This window comes from Aulonocara sp. 'chitande type north' Nkhata Bay, linkage group LG9 (assembly GCF_057382095.1).
Source record: "Aulonocara sp. 'chitande type north' Nkhata Bay isolate Kocher_YH1m ecotype deep benthic linkage group LG9, A_spYH_male_GT1.1, whole genome shotgun sequence".
Classification (NCBI taxonomy): domain Eukaryota; kingdom Metazoa; phylum Chordata; class Actinopteri; order Cichliformes; family Cichlidae; genus Aulonocara; species Aulonocara sp. 'chitande type north' Nkhata Bay.
Genome location: NC_141352.1, coordinates 8,333,860 through 8,358,359, shown reverse-complemented (window position 1 = coordinate 8,358,359; position 24,500 = coordinate 8,333,860). Strand labels below are relative to the sequence as shown.

The 24,500-nt window shown below is 42.4% G+C and overlaps 1 protein-coding gene across 5 annotated transcripts; it reads left to right on the top strand.

Moving 5' to 3' along the window:
- The first annotated feature begins 254 nt into the window (after window positions 1–254).
- Window positions 255–23,060, top strand: LOC147321556 (NACHT, LRR and PYD domains-containing protein 12-like). Of its 5 annotated transcripts, none has more exons than XM_086305486.1 (11): window positions 255–340; window positions 6,048–6,296; window positions 9,343–9,584; window positions 9,689–11,474; window positions 13,544–13,717; window positions 14,700–14,876; window positions 16,014–16,190; window positions 17,096–17,269; window positions 19,998–20,174; window positions 20,512–20,679; window positions 22,214–23,060. In XM_086305486.1, exons 2-11 carry the CDS (start codon window positions 6,181–6,183, stop codon window positions 22,221–22,223), a joined length of 3,201 nt encoding a protein of 1,066 aa, XP_086161612.1. In that variant the 5' UTR covers window positions 255–340; window positions 6,048–6,180; the 3' UTR covers window positions 22,224–23,060. The 5 variants fall into 5 exon arrangements, with proteins under 5 accessions (XP_086161612.1, XP_086161614.1, XP_086161611.1 ...); XM_086305485.1 differs by lacking the exon at window positions 255–340 and adding an exon at window positions 547–2,948; XM_086305487.1 differs by lacking the exon at window positions 255–340 and having other exon boundaries at window positions 547–6,296; window positions 9,692–11,474.
- The last annotated feature ends 1,440 nt before the right edge of the window (window positions 23,061–24,500 follow it).

Here is a 24,500-nt window from a genome sequence, read left to right as displayed (position 1 = left end):
GTACTATCATTATCATCGCGACTCTGTGTTTGTGATGCATTTTTCACGCTGGTTCAGCACTGAAAGCTTTAGGTTGAAGTAAAACCAGTAAAAACCTGCGTGACAGGAGCTTTGAATCCCGTGTTGAAGTTTGTTTGCAGGATTTAAATTTCTTTAAAAAATATCTTCAGACTTGGGGGGGAAATGTTTCTTGTGCAGAAGTTTTTAAAGTTCCCGTATATCTCTCACACACGCCTGCCGAAATCCAGCTGATTTCCTGTAAACGGAGGGGGAGGAGAAAGCAGCCGCTGACGGGGCAGTGTGAGGGCGCAGGAAGCAGAAACGTCGAGCCTGGAGCAGGGTGAGTGTTACTTCAGCTTTCTCCTGCGCTTCTTATCACAGTGTTTTATTCCGTCTTTTAAACCTGCGTGACTCGGTGAAGGGTGGGTGAAACAGATCAGAGTGAGCCCGAAACTGTGTTTGACTTGTTGAAAAGATTCTGTTTTTTAAACACTGCGTGTTTTAATCACTTCCTGGGGGGGGGGGGGGGGTGAGCGGGATTTGTGGGACACGGCTCCTGTATCGATATCTAAACTGGTGATCTCATATCGTCGTAGTAAAACATAAACATAGTAAATGTTGTTGCAGGATCAACATTGCACGTGATCAATCACGTTGTTGTGACGTTATTCTTTGGCGCGCCGAGACATTCGTGCATTTATGAAATTCCAGTGTTGCAAGGACAACATCAGTTCTGCTCAGCGTTTATTAAAGGGTCAGGGTCCGTTGATCGGCGGACAGAGGCGGTTTCTTGCAGCTTAAGTACAGTTTTTTGTTTTACGGCGGTTTTTCCCGAAGTCGCAAAGGCATTACGTCACAACATTCTGATTGGTCACTTGCAGTGTTGATCCTGGAACAACACCAACACGACGATATCAGATCGTGCGGTCGGTGACACTGGTTTACAGCTGGAGTCTGTTTATCTGACTCCATCACCATAGCAACCGCCCAGGAGGCTCGTCTCTCGGGTGTAAACTGGTCGCGCTACACGCAGACAGAACGATGTCCACCTTGTTTCCACGTAAGGACCGCTTAGCACATGGCCGTGTCTTCTCCACGTACACCGGCTCCTATAAAAGCATAAACACGCCGGCTATTTCCGGTTTGATAATCTGACTTGTGTTTTCGTTTGTGGCATGTGAAAGCGCCTCCGGTTAGCCCCACTTACCGCTTTCGAATCACCAAGTTCACGCCGGCTACCCTGGAAATATTTTTGCGCACCTATATGGTTATTTACGATTCACGGTGCTTTTAGGTGCACCTCGGGTTGTTTAAAGGGCCTTCTGGGGTTATTTCCCATGGTGGGATAAACTGATGTGACTTTAGATTTAAAAAGGCTTCACAGACAGCAGATCCTGTCATTGCTTCTGCTCGTCTTTGGATGTTGGTGCCTTTTGTTCCATTCTCTGTGAGCGCACGTGAAAACGATCACAGATGTAGTTGAGGACATTTAATAAGAACGTGGCGGTGCTGGTAGAAAACAAGCCTTTCTAACAACCACACAGGTGCACAAATTACTTTCGAGTGTAGCTGGAGATGGAAGGAAAAGAGGTCTTTGGTTCGAGGCACTTTTGACATCTCTAACCAAGTCGTTTTCTTATTGTTGGACAGTTACAAACATGAATTTCGACTCAACACTGAAAGCATGTGACGCACACTTCTTTGAACTTTAATATATCACAGCGATAAAAACTATGCTACTGGATCTCTAATGCAACACTGCAACAAGATGAGGTGCAAATTACTAAAATGCTCCATAGCAAAGTATTAAAATGGGACTCGGCCGAAGAAAATTCTGCCTTCTGGCTCCATCACCAGCTATAGTCCCTCAAAGCATCCTTCAGCCCAGGGGAGTATCCAGAAGTCTGTGTCTTTGACGGATGTCCTCCAGGATCAGTCTGCAGGCATCAGCGTGTGTCTCAGTCTTTTCGAAACATTGAAAAACATTTGCCATAAAAAGAATTTTGCATATACATTTTAGGAAAACTGTTATTTTTTTTGATCTATTTTAATCCACATGATAAGGGGAAGAAAAAATAAATACGTTTGCAACATCATCATTATACAGAAAGAAACCAAAGACTAATTTCAAATGGCTAAAGCAATCCTCACCCACACTGCAGTGAAGACCAATAACTGCATTTTACAGACATGTAAACTATTCAAATTAGTCTTAAAACCTTTCCATAATCCCGACAGAGAGGAACAAGATGCACATTTCTTTATTAACTCTGAAAATAAACAAACATTCACCTGTTAGTGAAGCATGACAGGAATAAGGTGATTCTCTACATGTCTGTGTGAGACAGCTAATATGTATCAGAGCAAACCGGTCAAACCTGACTTTAGATAGAAAAACGTGCACAGACATGCAGTGTGTTTATTATGGATGACTGACACATGAATTCAGGGATTAATAAGGTATTCTGATTCTGATATTAGCAGCACGGTGGTTAGCACTGTTGCTGCACAGCAAGAAGGTCCTGAGTTCAATTCCACCATCAGGCCGGGGTCTTTCTGTGTGGAGTTTGCATGTTCTCCCCGTGTTTGCGTGGGTTCCCTCCGGGTACTCCGGCTTCCTCCCACCGTCCAAAGACATGCAGCTTGTGGGGATAGGTTAATTGGATAATCCAAATTGTCACTAGATGTGAATGTGAGTGTGAATGGTTGTCTGTCCCTGTGTGTTGGCCCTGCGACAGACTGGCGACCTGTCCAGGGTGTACCCCGCCTTTCGCCCTATGACAGCTGGGATAGGCTCCAGCGCCCCCCGCGACCCTGAAAAGGATAAGCGGAAGCGAATGGATGGATGGATGATTCTGATATTATGCCTGAAAAATGCTCGGGACAGTACGGCACCTAAAGCAAAGCAGAAGTCCCCCTGCATGAATGTGGCGTGGTGACAGCTCCAGGTAAGCTTGGCACAGAAAAGTAAGGAAATGTATATTTGGTGTATCTGTTTTTCTTTGTTGTTGTCTGTTACCTTTTTCTGCCACTGACATGCTGGATGTTGTGTCAGACCTGAACACACCAACATGTGTTTCAAGTTTCACTTATTTCTAATGTTCAGCTGTTAGTTTAACAGCAGCACAAGCAGACCTGTATAGTGGGAGAAATAATTATTAGATCTGCAGCTGATTTTGTACTTACAAAGAAATGAACAGTTTCTAATTTGTGTGGAAGTTTCATTTCAACGGAGAGAGACAGGATATCGACCAAAAATCCAGAAAAACTCCCTCCCATCTGTTACAACGTAGTGTGGTTCCTCCACGACACAACGACTTGCACGGAGCTCCAGACCGAGGTCCATTGATGGTCACTATATTTTTTCCATTTCAGAATAATGGCACCAACAGTTGTCCCCTTCTCACCGAGGGTCTTACTGATGGTTTTGTAGCCCATCCCAGCCTTGTGCAGGTCTACAGCCTTGTCCCTGACCTCCTTTGATGGCTTTTTGGTCTTGTCCTTGGTGGTGGAGAGGAAAGAAATTGAATCTGTGGACAGGTCTGCTTTATGTACAGTGTCAATCTGCAGAAGCCAAAATTCTGGGAAGTAGTAGGTCATGTTTTGTTGGTGGACGAAATATTTATTTCAATCAGAGAAATGCAAATCAGTTTAAATCTTTTGTGTATTTTCGTCTCTCGCCCATTAAAATAAAACTTCCATAAACATCTGACCTGTTCGTTTCTTAGTGAGCAAACATACAAATTCAGCAGAGGATCAAATCATTTTTTGATCCTTCACTGTGCAAAGTACTGCTGTGATGATCGTGAATTCACAAGATGAATGATCTTTGGCAGCATTACTTTTACTTCCTGTCTCGTTGCTCTCAGCTTATTTGCAGCACTGGTGTTATAGTTATAGTTTTATATTGTAATTGCTCTTCATGGGTCTCTATGACCTGTTCCTCAGATAATGTGTGTGGAGGAGCTCAGTTGATCCATTTGGTTTAGAAGAGTTTGCCATACGTTATTATAGAAATCACTGTTATTTGATAAATAAAAAATAATCAAACTAATTTTTATGAAGCTTTGAATTATTTGTCATTTCGTGATTGGTCATAGATTGAAAGGGGGCACTGCTCCAGCAGGTTGTCTGTGTCTGCCAGTTGTCAGGTTTTTTTTAACTTTATTGCTTTTTTAGTTACGTTGTTGTCTGATTTTGAGCCCGAGGAAATCCTTAAGCATCGGCTTGTGCTCTGTGGAATGTGGTTTTTTTTTATTGGCAATCCTGACAGTTGTTCGAAGTCTTTGTCATTCACAAACAATTACATACTCACGGGAGTTTCTTCTGGATCTTCAGTGGAATCGCCCGTCTCTGGATTCTTTTCACCCTTCAGTGTTTAACAGCCCTGGATTATCCAGTAATCACAGGAGCACTTTAGATTTTAATAAAGTCAAAATAAGGAAGTGGTGTAAGAAGGGAGGTCTACACAGCGATTGAGAAAGCGAATACGATACAGTCGTTTTCCTTTTGCCATCAATAATCCTGGCTAATGTGCAGTCTCTGAGGAGTAAACTGGATGAACTGCATTTGAATGTCATGCATTTACGTGTCCACAGGGATACATGTCTAATGGTATTCACAGAGACTTTGCTCAGGGATTCTGACCCTAATTCTCTGGAATTAAATGGCTTCGGGTTTCCCATACGTTTGGATCGGGACCCCGGAGTTACCCAGAAATCTCACGGAGGAGGAGTGTGTTTATATATTAATCAGAAATGGTGTGAAAAGAGATCTAACCCTAATAACAAACATGGTCTTCGAGAGCTCTTATAAGGCTGATTTATGAAAGAAAAAAAGCTTTTATTAAAGCTTTGTCCTTTGATGAAAGATGGGTGGGAAATCTTTTTGAAACAATTATGACTAATAAAAGTCCAGCGCCTGATAATATGTGCTACAAAATGTGTGCTGAGCAATTATGCGGCATCTTTTCGTACATCTTTCTTTTATCATGTCAGCAACAGAAGGGTCCAGAAAAACTCAATTATTTCTCCAGCTGCAAAAACACAAAACCTACATCATTAAATTATTTTAGGCCTGTTGCCATCTTTAGTGATGAAGTCCTTTGAAAGACTTATAAGGAAGGAGATTCTGCAGCAGGTAGAAAAGCTTATCAATCAACTACAATTTGCACACAGGCCTCGTAGAGGTGTTGATGATGCAGTGACTGCTTTATTAAATTTCTTATATCACCATCTGGATGGGGCCAAAGCTCATGCTCGGCTCTTATTTATTGATTGTTCTTCAGCTTTTAATACTATCCAGCCACACCTCTTAGCCGATAAATTTCTTAATCAATTTAAACTTGATTTTAATCGCGTTAGTTTGATTTGAGACTTTTTAAATTTCTCTACTGGTTCACCACAGGGTTGTTGTCTCCCTCCTCTACTACTTGGTATGGTAATTTGTCTTTGATCAATAAGACTAGACTTAGTAACCTGGTTAAAGTGGCTGGTCAGATTTCAGGGAGGTCTAAGGTCCAGCTTGTGGACTTTTATAACAGGCAGGTGCTGTGGAAGACAACCTCTGTTGTATTATGTTCAGACCGTCCTCTGAGCATTACACGATAGCGGACATACCGCAAATCAATTTCCCACTGGGGACAATAAAGTTACCATTGACCATGGGTGTTCCTATGCTGGAGATGTCGTGAATATTTGAATGAAGATGAGTGCAATAGCTTTGAATGACACTGTGTTCTGTCATTATTTGTTCACATATTGAAATATAGTCATTCAATTATTTGGAGCAACATTTTGAAATGTAGGACAAATGTCTCAGAATTTAGTGTTTGAATGTGTCTCATATTAAAAGAATCAGTCTCTCTAACATCTAAATGGTTCTTTTCTCCCTTCCTGTGATTTAAGAAAAACCCTCACATTCGCGTCCTCCTGAGACCCTGCCCATTCATTTATGTTTCATTTATGTAGTGGACACACACAAAAGTTAAACTGACAGATGCTTTTTTCACGCTATTGCACTGATCACTGCTTTTTTCATTATTTCAGGGTGACCACTGGCCTGAACCACCTCTGATCAGCTTTTCTGGAACTGAAAACTCGATGTTTCCCCTCAGCTCAGAGTTTGGGGTCAAACAAAGGCCCTGAGCTCACAGTCACCTCTCATACTAAAGTGTAGAAAATGAATAATTGTGTGGAAAATGAGAAGGACGGCGCCGACTCTTCACAATGTAACAGTAAGCAGTCCAAAGCAGATCCACTGGCCTTCAGTAATGAATCCAGAGCCTTGGACACAAAGTAAGAGAACTGCCACTGACTTATTTTTAATCTCTTTATCCCAGAGATGCCATATTATATATACAACAGTGTAAATTAAGTAGATCCTGTTTCTGCTTTAAAATGTAGTGTAACTTTCTTAAGGTGGATTCTGGAGAGAGTATGATAAGCTGGAAATATGGAATGTATTTCTGTGTTTCAGATATTTGCTGCAAATGATTTCTAGTTGAGAGAGAGAAGAATTAACTTGGGAGATTATCCTGCCTGATTCTTAATTTGTGGTTGTTGTTTTTTTAAAAAGAAAAAAGAAGAAGAAAAGAAGAAAATAATGTTATTATCACAAACATCATATGAAAGACTCACATGATCAATAGTGTGTCTCACTGTGAGACTGTGCCTCACCCTATCACGTTACTTATTTAGGTCACCTGTCCTGCTCTTCTGCGTCGTGCCATGCATTTATAAAGATATAAGCATTCCACACTGCACTGGACAGCATATACTACATCCTTAAGTTTGTGTTTGGGAGTTTTGCCTTTGGGATGAACCAGTTTTTCCCTGAGGGAGTGGCTGGGTCGGAAGTACACTGGGATCCAGTGCAATGTGTCAATCCCTGGCTACCAAAACTAGTGACTTGGGTCATGGAATGTCACCTCTCTGATGGGGAAGGAGCATGAGTTAGTGCATGAGGTTGAGATATATTGACTAGGTATAGTGGGGCTCACCTCAATGCATGGCTTGGGCTCTGGAGCCAAACTCCTGGTGAGGGTCTGGTCTCAGTCTGAAGTTGTGCCCTTGATGAGAGGCAGCGGGCTGGGATGCGTGTCCTAGTATCCCCTCAGCTTGCTGCCTGCATGTTGCGGTTTCTCCCGGTGGATGAGAGGGTTTGTTCTCTGCAACTTTGGGTTAGGGAATGGGTGCTGACTGTCACCTGTGCTTATGCGCTAAATGACAGTTCAGAGTACCCAACCTTCTTGGAGTACCTAGGCAGGGTGCTTGAGGGTGCTAAATCTGGGGACTCATACGGGGAGACTTCAACGCTCATCTGGGCAATGATAGTGAGACCTGGAGGGGCGTAATTAGGAGGAATGGCCTGCCAGATCTGAACCTGAGCAGAGTTTTGTTATTGGACTTCTGTGGACCATAGTTTGTCCATAACGGACACCATGTTCGAACATAAGGGTGTCCATAAGTGCACATGGCACCAGGGTGGTTGGTACCTGTCATGGTAAAAACCCCCGAACCAAATGGTGGACACCAGAGGTGAAAGGAGCCACCAGAAGGAGTCCTATCGGGCTTGGTTAGCCTATGGGATATCAGAAGCAGCTGAAAGGTGCTGACAGGCCAAGCGGAATGCAGCTCGGGCAGTGGCTGAAGCAAAAAGTTGGGTGTAGGAGAAGTTTGAAGAGGCCATGGAAATAACCTTTGGACTGTCTCGAAGAGATTCTGACAATCTCTCAGGTGACTCAGGAGGGAAAGGCAGTGCTCTACTCGCACTGTGTATAGTGCGGGTGGAGAACTGCTAGTTTCGACTGAGAACATTGTCGGGCAGTAGAAGGAATATTTCAGTGGAGGAAGCAGAGTCTGGGGAATAGAGGATTATGGATCAGATTTGATAGACTCATCTATCAAACCCACATAGCAGACAGGTCTGGCCTGGATCTGGTATCAAGCTGGCACTGCTGGCTGACTTCTGGCATGGTAAGTGGTATGTCATCCAGATATGGGCCAGGCCTGGCAAGATGGCACTGTTTATGTGATGGCATTCCACATCTGGCCCGATTGTGGTTTGGGTTATGTGGCCCAGGCTCATAGAAAACAGGTCTGGCCCGGATTCGTCATCAAGCTGGCACTTCTGACTGACTGATATCATGGTATGGTGTATGTCAACCAGATGTGGGCCAGGTCTGACAATGATGGCACTATTTATGTTCCTATTTTCCTATTTTAGTTAGAAGACCCAAAATGCCATGTTGCAATACTATACTGCTATGGTAGCTAATGTTTCAAATAGAGGTTTGACAGGTTTCTGAGTGTACACTTTATCCAAAACCTAGTGACGGTTTACTCAGGTTTACCACTCAGTGGCTGTAGCTCAGGAGGTAGAGCAGGTCACCTACTGATCGGAAGGTTAGCGTTTCCATCCCTGGCTCCTCCAGTCTGCATGTCAAGAGTATGAATGTGTATGAATGTAGTTAGAAAGCACTCAATTTAGAAAAAGTGTCTGATTGGGTGAATGTGGCATTTTGTATAGAGCACTTTGAGTAATCCGGGAGAGTAGAGAAGCGCTATATAAGAATCAGTCCATTCACTATCTGAACAGAGTTTCATGTTACTTTTGCACTATTATGTTCCGGCACATGTTGTCATTACATGGCTTGATTAAGGTACACATTAGGCTGACATCTGGGGCCAGAGCTGAAACTGTTCTGGGCCAGCACAGGGCCAGCAGTGTGTGTGCAACTGGCCCGTGGCTGCGCACAACTTAGACATGGCCCACATAGCGCAAAGAATGACGGCCCTTTGGTGGCCCAGATCAGGGCCACCAAAGGGCAGTCATTCTTACGTATGTGGGCCATATGTAAGCACATTGTGTGGGCCAGATCCGGGCCATGCCAATTTTGCTATGTGGGAAGGGGATGAGAGGCTTCTCGGCTTAGGCTGCTGCCCCTGCGACCCAGCCCCAGGTAAGCGGAAGAAGAAGAAACTGGATGGATGGATGGATGGATGGGTTTCGAGGTGATTTAGTTTGTGAGGGAGAGATGTTTCGAGTCATATCGAAATGTTATGAATTCTGAACTAAATCTGTTGTTTTAATCCTTTATGTTAAAAAAAGAGACAAGGGGGCTCATTAAAATATGAATTTGATACTTTTGGATGCCAGTAGCTTAAAGTAGAGCATGTCTTTAAAAGGTCTAAAGGAAGCATAAATTTAATTCAAGTCTTGAATTAAAACAGGAAAGTAGCTGCACACTAACCCTTCACAGTGACTGTCCAGGATTTTACATGTTTTGTCAGATCTAGATCTTTTTCACTTACACCAAATGATGAAAACATTTGTTCACAGAGAGAGGAGAAGTAATAGGAGTGGTGTTTGTGAGGAGGAGCAGCCGTCCTGCTGTGCTTTGTGTCAGGACATCCTGAAGGATCCAGTCTCTACCAGCTGTGGACACTGGTTCTGCAGACAGTGCATCTCCTCATACTGGGACCAGTCTGCTTCATCAGGAGACTCGTCTTGTCCCCAGTGTGGAGAAAGATCCAGAACCAGAGCTGGACTGCAGACAGCCAGTCAGAGCAGCTGTGCACAAAGTAAGACTGAACATCTGTCTGCTGATGGACTCATTTCTGAAAACTGGACTTCTTCTTGTTGTTCAGACATTGAAGAGTTTTCTTTCTGTTTTTCTTTCTTTCAGCAGATGTTGGTCTGCAGGAGGTTTTAGATGAACATAAGATCAATCTGAGGAGGAGATGTGAACGTGTGACCGAAGGAAGTGATGAAACAGGAAGTAAAACCCTTCTCAACACCATCTACACTGAGCTCTACATCACAGAGGGACAGAGTGAAGAGGTTCATACCCAACATGAGGTGAGGCAGCTGGAGACAACTTCAAAAAAGACTTTTGATGACGCTCCAATCAGGTGCCAGGACATCTTTAAAGCCTTACCTGACCAGCAGAGGCCCATCAGAGTGGTTCTGACCAACGGCGTGGCTGGTGTTGGAAAAACCTTCTCAGTGCAGAAGTTCACTCTGGACTGGGCAGAGGGCTCGGAGAACCAACATGTCAGTGTGGTGGTTCTGCTTTCATTCAGGGAGCTGAACCTGATCAGAGATGAGCAGTACAGTCTTCTGGAGCTGCTCCATGTTTTCCATCCAACATTACAGAAGGTCTCAGCAGAGAAGCTGGCTGTCTCTCAGCTTTTGTTCATCTTTGACGGCCTGGATGAAAGCAGACTTTCATTGGATTTCACCAACAGGAAGCTGCTGTCTGATGTCACACAGAAGTCATCAGTCAGCCAGCTGCTGACAAACCTCATCCAGGGGAATCTGCTTCCCTCGGCTCTCGTCTGGATAACTTCCCGACCCGCAGCAGCCAATCAGATCCCTCCTACATGTGTTGACAGGCTAACAGAAGTACGAGGCTTCACTGACGCCCAGAAGGAGGAGTACTTCAGGAAGAGATTCAGTAATGAAGACCTGCCTAAAAAAATCCTCTCTCACTTGAAGACATCCAGGAGCCTCCACATCATGTGTAGTATCCCAGTCTTTTGCTGGATCACTGCTACAGTTCTGGAGCACATGTTGACTACAGAGCAGAGAGGAGAGCTGCCCAAGACCCTGACTGACATGTACTCACACTTCCTGCTGGTTCAGAATAAGAGGAAGAAGAACAAGTACCATGAGGGACATGAGACGAGTCCACAGGAGCTGACGGAGGCTGACAGGGAAGTTCTTCTGAAGCTGGGGAGGCTGGCGTTTGAACATCTGGAGAAAGGAAACATCATGTTCTACCAAGAAGACCTGGAGCAGTGTGGTCTGGATGTCACAGAGGCCTTGGTGTACGCAGGAGTTTGTACAGAGATCTTCAAAAGAGAGTTTGTAATCTTCCAGAAACCAGTCTACTGCTTTGTTCATCTGAGCATCCAGGAGTTTCTGGCTGCAGTCTACATGTTCCACTGTTTCACCAACAGGAAGACAGAGGTGTTGGAGGACTTCCTGGGACAAAAGTACAGTGGGTCAGCTCTGGATGCTTTCCTTAAACAAGCCATGGAAAAGTCCCTCCAGAGTAAAAATGGCCACCTGGACCTGTTTGTCCGCTTCCTTCATGGCCTCTCTCTGGAGTCCAACCAGAGACTCTTAGAAGGTTTGCTGGGTCAGACGGAGAACAGTCCAGAAACCATCCAGAGAGTCATCAACAACCTGAAGAAGATGAACAGTGATAAAATCTCTCCTGACAGAAGCATCAACATCTTCCACTGTCTGATGGAGATGAACGACCTCTCAGTACATCAGGAGATCCAAGAGTTCCTGAAGTCAGAGATCAGATCAGAGAGACTCTCTGAGATCCACTGCTCAGCTATGGCCCACATATTGCAGATGTCAGAGGAGGTTCTGGATGAGTTGGACCTAAAGAAGTACAACACATCATTGGAGGGACGACGCAGACTTATTCCGGTTGTGAGGAACTGCAGAAAAGCTCGGTGAGTCCAGATCTGATCATTAGCATTATTGATCAGTGCTAATTAGTAGTTTAGTTAGTCTCAGGTTTCATGTTTCACCTCTCAGAGGGGAAGTCCAGATGCTTTTCTATCCAAGATCCTTAGACAACTACAGATGAACTATGAAGTGAGCATTGAAAACTGAATTTCTCCGTAAATGTTCTGCAAAGTCAAAATTTATTGATACTTCAGTCTTTAATAATTTAATTTCAGGGCCTCTTTAGTACCAGGTTTTAGTACTCAATTCTACTCAGAAAAATAATTAGAAGTTTGCATCTCCAGCCTCTACCAAACCAAATAAATAATAATTACTGCTAGAGTTGCAGTGCTGAAAACAAACATATTCCAAGCCCGAGATGTGGATCTTTTACATGCCCTCTCCTTTAGAATCTTTGATCATCATCCACAAAGAGAACAAATGAGGGCCATAACGATCAATAGCACTGGCTAAAAGTTGATAAAAAAGTTGGAACAATAACACCTGTCCATTGTTGGCCTGTAGCCCATGGCCAGGTCTGACTGCATTCAGTCTTGATCTTCCAGTAGCTACAGGTCCCAGTAAATCCCCCCAGTACTCTATCTGTAGGCTGATCAGCTCCAAGTCCCCAACATTTCACCAATGCCAGGTTATGACTGTTATCATTGGCAGGCCAATCATTTGAAATAGTAAACAAGCTATAACCCATTGTTTCCAGGTGGCTAATTTTTGAGGCATAGATGATAAAGTTAAATTTAAAAGGTATAAATCTCCTGATCCATCCACCTGTTCCAAATATGCACTCACTCCTCGTTTCAATTAAATTAACACTTTTGGTGTTACAGCAGCACAGCTGACTATGTGGTTTGCATCCATGAAACACTTGTTAGATTTTCTCTGCCAATGCCAAACAGCTTGCTCTGGTATTTACTTTTTCCGCTGTCATTTCCTGGATTGAATGTTTGAAGAAACAATTGGCCCATTTCGGGGAAATTTAAAGCTCATTAGCATGCAGAAGAACCAAACACAGGCACAACAGCCTGGCTCCACCTTATCCTGGTCACCAATTTGGTCACACACTAGTGTGGCATAGCATTTGTTACAAGTCAGCCAATGTGGTTGTATTGGTTACTGGCATGGACAGCACAACCAAGCTGATTCCACATGTGTGCAATGAGGTTAAGGTTAGGACTGCGGACAGGTCTTCCTCTCCACTCCCAAACGTAGTCGCTGATAAACCCCACTCTGTGCGTGCAAGTGTTGTCATCTGGAGGATAAGTCCAGGCCCAGACTGTGGAGATATGGGATTGCCACTGGTTACAGTATCTCAGTATCTCTCTGCATTGAGATTTCCTCCAATAATGCAAAGCCTTATTTTTCCAGTGAGTAAGATTCTGCCCCACACTATCACACTGCTTCCACCGAAAGCTGTTACCCGATTGGTGCAGCAGTCAGCATAGTTTCTCCTTAACCAAATCATTTAAATATGGTATACTTGGAGCAGACATCAACTGACCACCGTAGCAGGGTTCATGCTCACAGGCACCAATCAAGAACCTGATTAGCAGCACCTGGGCTACTAGAAGCTCAAAAGAAGAGTCAATAACAGAATAAGCTGTTTGGCACTGGCATAGAAGATTTGGCAAGATTTTTTCATGGTTGCAACCGACATACTCAAATCTGCTGCTCTACCCACAAATGGATTGTTCTTCATTTCCTAAGAAATGGGCCACATTTAGGGAAAGATAGTCAGGATTTTCATGGTATAAGATCTATTGCCAAGAAGCAGTTATAGCAAAGGAATATTCTACCAACACAAATTTCCTTTTCTTTTGTGCTAAGTTTATATCCCATGTGTTACTTTTTCTTTAGTCGGACATTTGTAATAAAGTGCTATTTTGTATTTTATCAGAATTTTAGAGCTCAGTCGTCAAATTGTTCACACACCATCACAGATGAGATGTTTGCATATTATGATGTTACCCTCTTTTACCTTCATATACATTCAGTCTGTGTTTATAATGGAGAGTTTCTGCTTTTATACTAACATATTTAATATTTTCTCAAACTGAAGACTGAATTCTTGTGGTCTCTCAGAGACTCACTGTGAAGTTGTGGCCTCAGCTCTCAAGTCAAACCCCTTCCATCTGATAGAGCTTGACATGAGTTACAATGACCTGCCGTGTCCAGGAGTGAAGGTTCTGTGTGCTGGTCTGGAGAGTCCAAACTGTCGACTGGAGACTCTGAGGTGAGTACACTGACTGCAGCTGTTATTTTTCTATAGTTCAGATATTTGGTGGAAAGTTTGAAACTTATTTCTGTTCATAGATGTTCAGGATGTGTCTGCTTTGAAATTTTTCCTTACCAAAAGTAACTACGACCTGCAGAATCCAAAAGGCCAAGCAACTGTTTTTTTCTTTTGACTTATTGTCAGACTGTAGCAGGATTCATTTAATTACTGAGAGTCTTTAAAATCAGGTTTCTAAATCATCCTCACACACATCTTGAACCTCAGACTAAGGTACGGATTAGGATTGAGCCTGTAGTATAGATAGCTTTAGTAAATGCTATTGTGTGGAAAAATATGTGATGATAATGGTAAATGGCCTGTATTTATATAGCACTTTACTAGTCCCTAAGGACCCCAAAGCGCTTTACATATCCAGTCATCCACCCATTCACACACCGGTGATGGCAAGCTACATTGTAGCCACAGCCACCCTGGGGCGCACTGACAGAGGCGAGGCTGCCGGACACTGGCTCCACCGGGCCCTCTGACCACCACCAGTAGGCCACGGGTGAAGTGTCTTGCCCAAGGACACAACGACCGAGACTGTCCAAGCCGGGGCTTGAACCGGCAACCTTCCGATTACAAGGCGAACTCCCAACTCTTGAGCCACGATCACCCCATATGTTACAGATAATGTTACAGATACTTGAAAGAATAGCATCGCTAATTAGATTTTAATTTACATGATTTATTCTTTCAAATTTACTCAAACTGCTTTGGTTGTTACATTTGAGACAAAGTGAAACACATTCAGATAACTGTAATATTTATGATTTTAGTGTTCTGCACTTACAAAGATGAAGTCATATATTGCAGTTGCTTGAGGTGTGGTTAGTGTCTGACCTGCATGGTGTTTGAGAAAATCACATTGATGAGAACAAATCTTAATAGCTAATCGATGATTTACTAGTGTGTGTGTGTTTTTTTTCTCTTCACTCAGACTGAAGGACTGCTGGTTGTCAGAGATCAGCTGTGCTACTCTGCTGTCAGCTCTGATGTCGAACCCCTCCCATCTGAAGCATCTGGACCTGAGTGACAATATCAGCCTGCAAGATTCAGGAGTGAAGCTTCTGTGTGCTTTTCTGGAGAGTCCACACTGTCAACTGGAAACTCTGAGGTCAGACACCAAATTTTAGTTGGGTGCTAAGATGCATATGATTTGGAAGTTGTAGTGACACTAAACTGCAGATATAAAACAATGATCAGTATACAATGAAAGTATGTCTCATGCGTGTTTTCAAAAAGACAAGCATCATTGTCAATTCAGTTCTGGATTTAACAGGGAGCCAATAAAGGGAAGCCAATATAGGAGAAATCTGCTCTCTCTTTCTAGTCCCTGTCAGTACTCTTGATGCAGCATTTTGGATTAGCTGAAGGCTTTTCAGGGAGTTTTTAGGACATCCTGATAATAATGAATTACAGTCGTCCAGCCTGGAAGTAATAAATGCATGAACTAGTTTTTCAGCGTCACTCTGAGACAGGATATTTCTAATTTTAGAGATGTTGCACAAATGGAAGAACGCAGTCTTACATATTTGTTTAATATGTGCGTTGAAGGACATGTCCTGGTCAAAAATGACTCCAAGGTTCCTCACAGTGTTACTGGAGGCCAAGGTAATGCCATCCAGAGTAAGAATCTGGTTAGATACCATATTTCTAAGATTTTCAGGGCCGAGTACAATAACCTCAGTTTGATCTGAATTAAGAAGCAGAAAGTTAGCAGCCATCCAGGTCTTTATGTCTTTAATACATTCCTGCAGTTTAACTAATAGGGGTGTGTTATCTGGCTTCATGGACAGAGTTGGGTATCATCAGCATAGCAGTGAAAATGTATGCTATGTACAGTACCTGGTACAAGTGATTCCAAAAACTGTACAGTTTTGATTACTGGTTGAACCTCTATCCATCTGTTTAACTTTTCATTAATACTGAGTCAGGTTAAACTTTATTAATCCCAAACTGTCAAAAATCCTGTGTTCCTTAAATTTAAGATAAAAACAAACTCATTCGAATACCTCTGTAAAGTTCATACTCCAATTATTGGTCACCTCAGAGAGATGAGGTCATGTGGTCAGGTTTGTTTGGAGTCTGACCTTCTTCCTGTTTGTGTCTAAAGTTTGATTCAATCTTAATGTTAACAGAAGGCTTGATGATAATTCATGATAATAAGTCTGTTGATTAAAAAAAATAACCTCACTGATGAGGACATCAAAAAATGAAACTTAAATATCTGCATCTTTTTTTCTTCATTCAGAATGACAAATTGCAGATTGTCAGAGGTCAGCTGTGATTACCTGAACTCAGCTCTGAAGTCCAACCCCTCCCATCTGAGAGAGCTGGACCTGAGCAGCAACTACGACCTGCAGGATTCAGGACTGAAGCAGTTGTGTGTTTTTTTGGAGAGTCCACACTGTATACTGGAGACTTTAAGGTCAGCACCATGTTTTAGTTGTGCTGAGATAAACATGTGAAGAAGAGCTTCAATGAGGTTTGAATTTCAGTGTGTGTTTATGGGTCTTTAACATAATTTAATGGATTCTCATAAATTTAGTATTTGTAATTCAGATAATTCTTGCAAAGAATTACTGCAATCTAAGAATGGCCAGAAACTGCAGGTTTCTTTCTGCATCTTATTTCTAACTTTAATTCAAATCTTCATTAGCTCACTTTCACTTGACACTATACACAGTACAATTGTGCATCATTTAATTTAATACAGTGGTACTGTGTCATGTTTAACCGCCAATCAGAGCCAAGGATCAGACACTGACAGCCGCTGACAGGTTTAGCAGGTTTCTTAAACAGGTAGACAGTCCTCTGCTTGTTCTCCATGCGCCAATTCTTATCTACCAATCTGAGAAACACAGCCTTTATCTATTTCCAGGCACAATGCCAGTGTCGCAGATGGGACCACTTCACCATCTTGACTGGACATTACAGTCAAGATGGTAATTTAAAGAAACTTCAAATGTAAATAAACTGTTAGCAGAAGAGCTGAGGGTGTTGTGTGCATACTCAATCCAAGTTAGATGGGAGCTCAAGGTGACTGAGTTTGAAGATACTTCACATCGTAAGACTGTTTCTAAGTACTGGTTTGGCCAAGACTCACTCCAACAATTTATTTACCAGGATGCAAACCTGACGTTAAGCTCAGCTTTGCCCCTAAAGCTTCACATGTCAAACACAGTAAGAGAAGCTGAAACACAGATGTAAGGAGCAGATGTTCATCAGATTATGATGTCACTCTATTTTATCTTCATATACATTCAGTCTTGTGTTTCTAATGCAGATTTTCTGCTGTTATAAAAACACATTTTATATTTTCTCTAACCACAGACTGGCTGGTTGTGGACTCTCAGAAGCTCACTGTGACAATGTGGCCTCAGCTCTGAAGTCCAAATCCTCCCATCTGACAGAGCTGGACATGAGTTACAATAAGCTGCATGATTCTGGAGTGAAGTGTTTGTCTGCTGGACTGGAGAGTCCAAACTGTCGACTGGGGACTCTGAGGTCAGTTCACTGACTGGTTTTTACTATATTTCAAATCTTTATGTTTGAAACTTTTTTTACATGTTTTATTCTTAAATTGACTTGGCTGTCTCTGACCACTACTGTGTGTTTTTTAACATCGCCGGTTTTATTCAGCGGGAGACCTCGGTGCAAACTGTGAGGAGGCGCTATCTAACCTCTGAAGTGGCTGCAAATTTTACCAGGGTTTTAGACGAATGCTACCCTGTGATTTTTACCTGCACCCTGTGATTAGATTTTTAATCATTTTAACAGAAAACTGAAGAAAAGCCTTGACTCCGTTGCTCCACTCACCACCAAAAAGATTAATGTAAAACATGCATCACCCTGGAGAAACAAAGAAGTCAAAAAACTCAAAAGAAAATGCAGGGCAGCAAAAAGGAGATGGAGGAAAAATAAAAATACTATCAACCATCAAATATTTTGCGAGCAACTTAAAATGTACAATAATACATTAGGGAATTCAAGAAATTCATACTTCGCCAAAATAATCAATAATAACAAAAATAATCCCAAGGTCCTCTTTTCCACCATAGATCATTTATTTAACCCTGATTTTAAAAGCTCCCAAAGAACCCCCACAGACTCGCTCTGTGAGCAGTTTGCAGACCACTTCAGGGGAAACGTCAGCGCCATCAGATCTGATATTTTATCTTATCCCGATATGATTTTAAACACATCTGAGGGCTCGATTGTACCTGAGGAGACACTGGACAGCTTTGTCCTGGTTAATGCTGAGAACTTTCAGAAGGTTTTCTCCACAGTGAGACCCACCACATGTCTTTTAGATCCAATCCCTTCTTCACTCTTTAAAACACTTTATGGATTTTTTGAAGCTGAGCTTTTATACATGATGAATTGCTCTCTTCAGTTGGGTGTCTTCCCTGTTGCCTATAAAACGGCGGTGGTGAGGCCCCTTCTGAAGAAGAGCAATTTGGATTGTAATGATTTTAATAACTACAGACCTGTATCCAACTTACCATTTTTAAGTAAAGTCTTAGAAAAACTTGTTTTTACTCTGATTAATGACTTTTTGAATGATAAACAGATCCTGGAGATACTCCAGTCTGGATTTAGGGTGAACCACAGCACAGAGACGGCTCTCCTAAAGGTTTTAAATGATCTTAGATGTAACTGGGACTCCCAAAAGCTCTCAGTCCTGGTGCTACTGGATCTAAGCGCAGCCTTTGATACAGTAGACCACGCTATTCTTTTAAACAGACTGAAACACATGGTGGGCCTCTCTGGTGCTGTACACAACTGGTTCACTTCCTGTCTCTCTGACAGAACTTTTATGGTGAGTATGGACACATGCTCCTCTAAGATCCATAAAATGACATGTGTTAACTGTATTTTAGATATAAGATCTTGGATGTCAGAAAACTTTTTACAGCTTAACCAGGACAAAACTGAAGTTTTAATCGTCGGTCCTGAGGCTCAGAGAGAGAAACTCTTGTCTAAATTACAGGCATTTTCACTATGTCCTTCGCTACAAGTGAAAAACCTGGGTGTTATTTTTGACTCTGAGCTTGGTTTTATCCCACATATTAAACATGTAACCAAAATTGGATTTTATCATCTAAAAAATATAGCCAGAGTCCGCCCTATTCTCTCTCGGGCAAACACGGAGATGCTGATGCATGCTTTTATTACCAGTCGCATTGATTACTGTAATGCCCTGCTCTCTGGTCTTCCTAAAAATAATATTTCAACTTTACAACTTTTACAAAACTCGGCAGCTCGTGTGCTGACGAAGACCAGAGGGCGGGCCCACATTACACCGGTTTTAGAATCACTGCACTGGCTCCCCGTGTGTTTCAGGATCGATTTTAAAGTTCTTTTATTGGTTTTTAAATGTCTTAATGGTCTTGGGCCTTCTTATCTCTCAGATCTGCTTTTACCATACGAACCCTCGCGGACCCTGAGGTCCTCTGGTACTGGCCTTTTGATTCTCCCTAAAGTCAGGACACATACTCACGGAGAGGCAGCTTTTCAGTGGTATGGTCCTCATCTGTGGAACAGCCTGCCGGAGGACCTCAGGGCCGCAGAGAACGTACATGTTTTTAAGAACAGGCTCAAGACCCACCTTTTTAATTTAGCTTTTACTTAGCGTTTATTTATTTTATGCTTATTTATTCTATCCTGTTATTCTATTATTAATTTAGGCTTTACCTAATATTTATTGATTTTATTCTTATTCATTTTTTAATCTTCTTACTCTATTTATATTTATATTTATATTGTATCCCGTTCTTATTTATTTTATCGTTTTACCCTGTATATATCCTATTGTGTCATATCTCCAGTGTTTCCTCGGAGGGCGCTCTCTGCACCGGGGCTGTGATCGACCGTGGCTGCTGGGGCTCTGGGGGTCCTCTCAGCCTGGCTGGGGGGCTTCTTTGCCTCCCTCCTGCTGTGTGCCCAGCCTGGTGGCTGCGGTCTGTGACCGGCTCCCGGTGCAGACGGCTCCCTGTTATAGTGTTTCCTCACTTGGCTCATGCGTACCCAGCCCAATTTTCCTCTTTAAGTGTGTGTGTGTGTGGGGGGGGGGGATATGCGTGTATTCACATCGTTTATGTTAATGAGAGTGTGGCGACTGAGTTGGAGGGTGGGGTGGGCTGCTTTTAACCATGTAAAGCACTTTGTGCTACATTCTTTTTTGTATGAAAAGTGCTTTATAAATAAAGATTGATTGATTGATTGAAATTAGATTGGAGTACTGCTGGTTGTCAGAGGTCAGCTGTGCTTCTCTAGTCTCAGCCTTAAAGTCCAGCCTGTCCCATCTGAAACATCTGGACCTGAGTAACAACACTGATGTGCAGGATTCAGGAGTGAAGCATCTGTGTGGTTTTCTGGAGAGTCCAGGATGTGGACTTGAAACTCTGAGGTCAGTCAGCATGTTTTAGTGTTGCTGAGATGAATATGATGTGAACGTTGTGCTGACACTAAACTGCAGACATCAGGCTGATATTATACTGATCCACACTGAGGATCCATACTCCATAGATACTCCATTCTACCTTAAAATCTAGCTGACATTTAAATAAAAAGCAAAATCTTTTGTACAAAATCTGAGTCAAACAAATAAAAGTTCAGTAGTATGGCATCGTGTGAAGATTATATAGTTCTAGATTTTTAACCTTCCTCGTCTTTCAACAGATAATGAAACACTGAATGACTTCAAGCTGAAACTTACTAATGAACTAATTCTTTTTCTTCTTCAGATTGGAAAACTGTGGTTTGTCAAAGATTGCCTGTGATTATCTGGTATCAGCTTTGAAATCCTCCTATCTGAGACAACTGTACATGAGAAGAAACAACCTTCAGGATTCAGATGTGAAGCAGCTGTCTGATCTGGTGGAGAGCCCACACTGTAGACTGGAGACTCTGAGGTAAATAAATTGTTGGAGTGAGTCCATGGTACTTTCAGCAGTACTATAATTAACACAGTGAAGAATTAAAGAAAAACTCCAGTGTTTCCTGTAAATTTACAGCTTTCTCAGTACCTCTTTTCTCAGTGAAGCCTATGAGACAAGAACACAAAGAGAACAATGACTGTTTTTATTGTGTTCATGTCTACATGAAATACATTTGAAATCCAACTGACATTACAGATTTATAGAGACGTTGGTCCTCACTCATCAAACTGTGGGAGGATTAAATCTGATCTCAGACTTTGTTTTCTCATTTCAAAACTAAACACCTGGTCAGTTTCATTTTTGTCATAGCCCTGAAATCAGAGAACTGTCATTAAATTTATTATCCATGTGACATTTACAGACCAGAAGCTCCGACATCCACGAATCACATTTGTACATGTGTCTTTCTTTCAGTACATTCGGTCATGTTTATTAGTCCAATGATATTTCAGAAACAGATGACCATCTTAAGTCTTTGTCTTTATCTGATGAGCATTAGTAAAAATCATAGTCTTATGTCCTGTTACATATCACAGAGGCAGCGACTGAAAACTGTGATATTAATCTAATAGAATAATAATTACACTGCCATGACTTGATGATAAAGACATGATACTGAGTTAAATGTTGATTTACACAGTTAACATTTCAGCCAGAATTTTTCCAGCTTCAAATAGGCTGGACTTGAATGATGAAGGCTGGAATCTGGGGTAGATTTTTAAGCTAATACTCCAAAAGAAGTCAGGTTAAGTAAAGAGAGATAATGGAAAAATATCCTGGGTATGTTGAACTTAATTCATAGTGCAAACCTGAGCCACCTTGTTGCCCTGAATGGGACTAAAGTCCCTGCTGCTCTTTATACTGGATGTAACTCCCTCCAAGTAGAATGACAGACACAAGGTGTTCTTGACTCCTACTGGCATTTATTAGATGCCATGAGAACTGTACAAAACTGTACAAAGCAACATAAAATAATCAATTTTCACATTAAGGCGTTGTCATAGCGAGTAAACATTAAAACATATTATTCACCAACACAAAACATCCACAATCAGTTCATTTGACCTTTACAAAATGACGACTGTATTACACATAAATAACATAAACTCGACAGGTCTGTCACAAATAAACATCTTATTTTCATACCAGCACATAAAATACTAATTACATGCTCCATTGGCCGCATTAACTTGAAGAGGTTACTAAAAACACCCTCTGTACCCAAACCTTGCTGCACACATCCCCAAATGTCTATCCACAGACTGAGAAAGGGAAGATGCTGCCCTCTACCGAGTGTGGCATGTAAAATATTGTCAAACCTAAACAACAGATTGAACATTGGTTCCATCCTGGACACATTATGTAGAACCTTTAAATGCGTGTTTAAAAACAACAATGGATTTATTAAACATAAATTATTTTAAATTGTAAGTCAAAACCATGAAATTAACTTAAAGTGCATAACTGCCACTTGTTGTCCCCTCTGCTCTTTCTCTTCTCTCTGCAGGTGGAAATGATAAATAAGGTGGTGCATGTGCAGAGTGAGGATGGGCAGTGTCCTGATGGTGCAGAGAGGCTGAATCAGCTGCAGCATGTGTATAGAAACACTCTGGACTGGGCCAGGTGTCTAAGAGGTGGAGTAGAGACGAGAGTGATTAGAGCAGCTTTTAGTCTGTGTTTAATGACGCTAACAGAGATAAAGAGTCAGGCTGAAGAGAGCTGTTAAATTCATAAACCCTCCAATCTCACTGTACTGTTGGGGGGAGGTGACTGTTATCACTGCACTTTCGTGGTCTCACTGAGGTCTTGGTTCATTTCTGTCTCACTGTTCTAGAGTTTTTCAGGTTTTGTTTGTGAACCTTTGGTTTCCTGTTGTTATTTCTTGTATTATTTTCATATATTGTGAGAAGTAGTTAATGTGATTTGGGGTCTATAATAACGATAATGTGATCATTTTATATTATGGGTATTCTAATGATTGTCCAGTTCTGTAACCTAGTGTTTTGGTTCATGTGTTGTCTTTTATTATTGCTCCCTCTTTGATGTTGCTGCTTGTATTCTGTGTAGTTTCCAAGCTGTTCAGTTGGATCTCCATTCAGCAGGTTTTTTGCTATGCCTTTTAATCTCTATGAAACAAATTTGACTTTGAACAGAATATTTCATCAGTCATCATCATCACACTGTAATGATCATAGTGTTTGTATGTTCCCTGTCTCTTCCACAGATGAGTGGATCAAACTTTGCCTAGGGCTCCGTGCCTGCAAATATCTATATTTAGTATACAAATATTTTATACAAACCCCACAATCACGTGTGTGTATGTATGTGAGCACTGAATAAAGTCTAACACTTTATGTTCTTTTTACTTGAGTTTTGCTCTTTAAAGAAAGAAGACTGAACTTTGAGCAGGTTACAGTTTCTTTCTTTGATTCCCGTCAAAAGTTCCTTGGAGGATATTGAAGCTGGACTTCAGTGAAGTTTAATGCGAGATGGAACGACTTCAGAGAGAACAGTGACCCCACACATAATAATAATAATAATAATAACGGCACATGAGATTCTTTGCTTTTTGCGGATGATGTGGTTCTGTTGGCTTCATCGGGTGAGGGCCTCCAGCTCGCACTGGAATGGTTCGCAGCCGAGTGTGAAGCAGCGGGAATGAGGATCAGCACCTCCAAATCTGAGGCCGTGGTTCTCAGCCGGAAAAGGGTGGAGTGCCCACTCCGGGTCGGAGATGAGTTCCTGCCCCAAGTGGAGGAGTTTAAGTATCTCGGGGTCTTGTTCGCGAGTGATGGGAGAAGGAAGCGGCAGAAATGAGCTTCCTCCGAAGGGTGGCTGGCCTCTCCCTTAGAGATAGGGTGAGAAGTTCGGCCATCCGGGAGGGGCTCAGAGTAGAGCCGCTGCTGCTCCACATCGAAAGGAGCCAGCTGAGGTGGTTCGGGCATCTGACAAGGATGCCCCCTGGGCGCCTCCTGGGTGAGGTGTTCCGGGCATGTCCCACCAGGAGGAGGCCCCGGGGCAGACCCAGGACACGCTGGAGAGATTATATCTCTCGGCTGGCCTGGGAACGCCTTGGTGTTCCCCCGGATAAGCTGGAGGAGGTGGCTGGGGAGAGGGAGGTCTGGGCCTCTCTGCTTAGGCTGCTGCCCCAGCGACCCGGCCCCGGATAAAGCGGATGAAGATGGATGGATGGAGATTCTTTGATGAATACATATGACAGCACAGATCCAGTTTCACTCAAGTTTTCTTTTTGCTCAAACATCCTTTATTGTAAATATCCATTGTTTTTACAGTTAGATTGTAGCAGTGTTGAATATTTTAGTATTAGCTAATTTCATCTTGCTGATCATTATCATGGGCCTACTTTGAGCGAGTGTCCACATGTTCTTCAGTGTCTCATTATTTTGAGACCCTAGGTGTCAAACTTATAGTACCATATCACCCATTAGAGCTCTTCTTTCTCACACTGCCAACTTACTTGTAGTTATTAGACGTTTTAGAGCTTTCAGACACCGCTCATGTGGAACGAGCTGCCAGGATGGATTCAGGGGATGGTTAGAGATTCGACTTTAAACTTTCTTTCAGGATGACTGATAACACAAAATAATTATTTTCCAAACGCATGCAGTTGGTGGGGTTAGGTTCACTGGTGGTTCTTGCCCATAGCTGTGAATGGTTAGCCCTGCATCAGAGTGACGACCTGTCCAGGATGTACCTGCCTCTCACCCTGTGGAAGCTGTGATGTCTTCACTCAGGAAGCCATTGAAGAGGTGCGGGCCACTCAGGACAAGGCA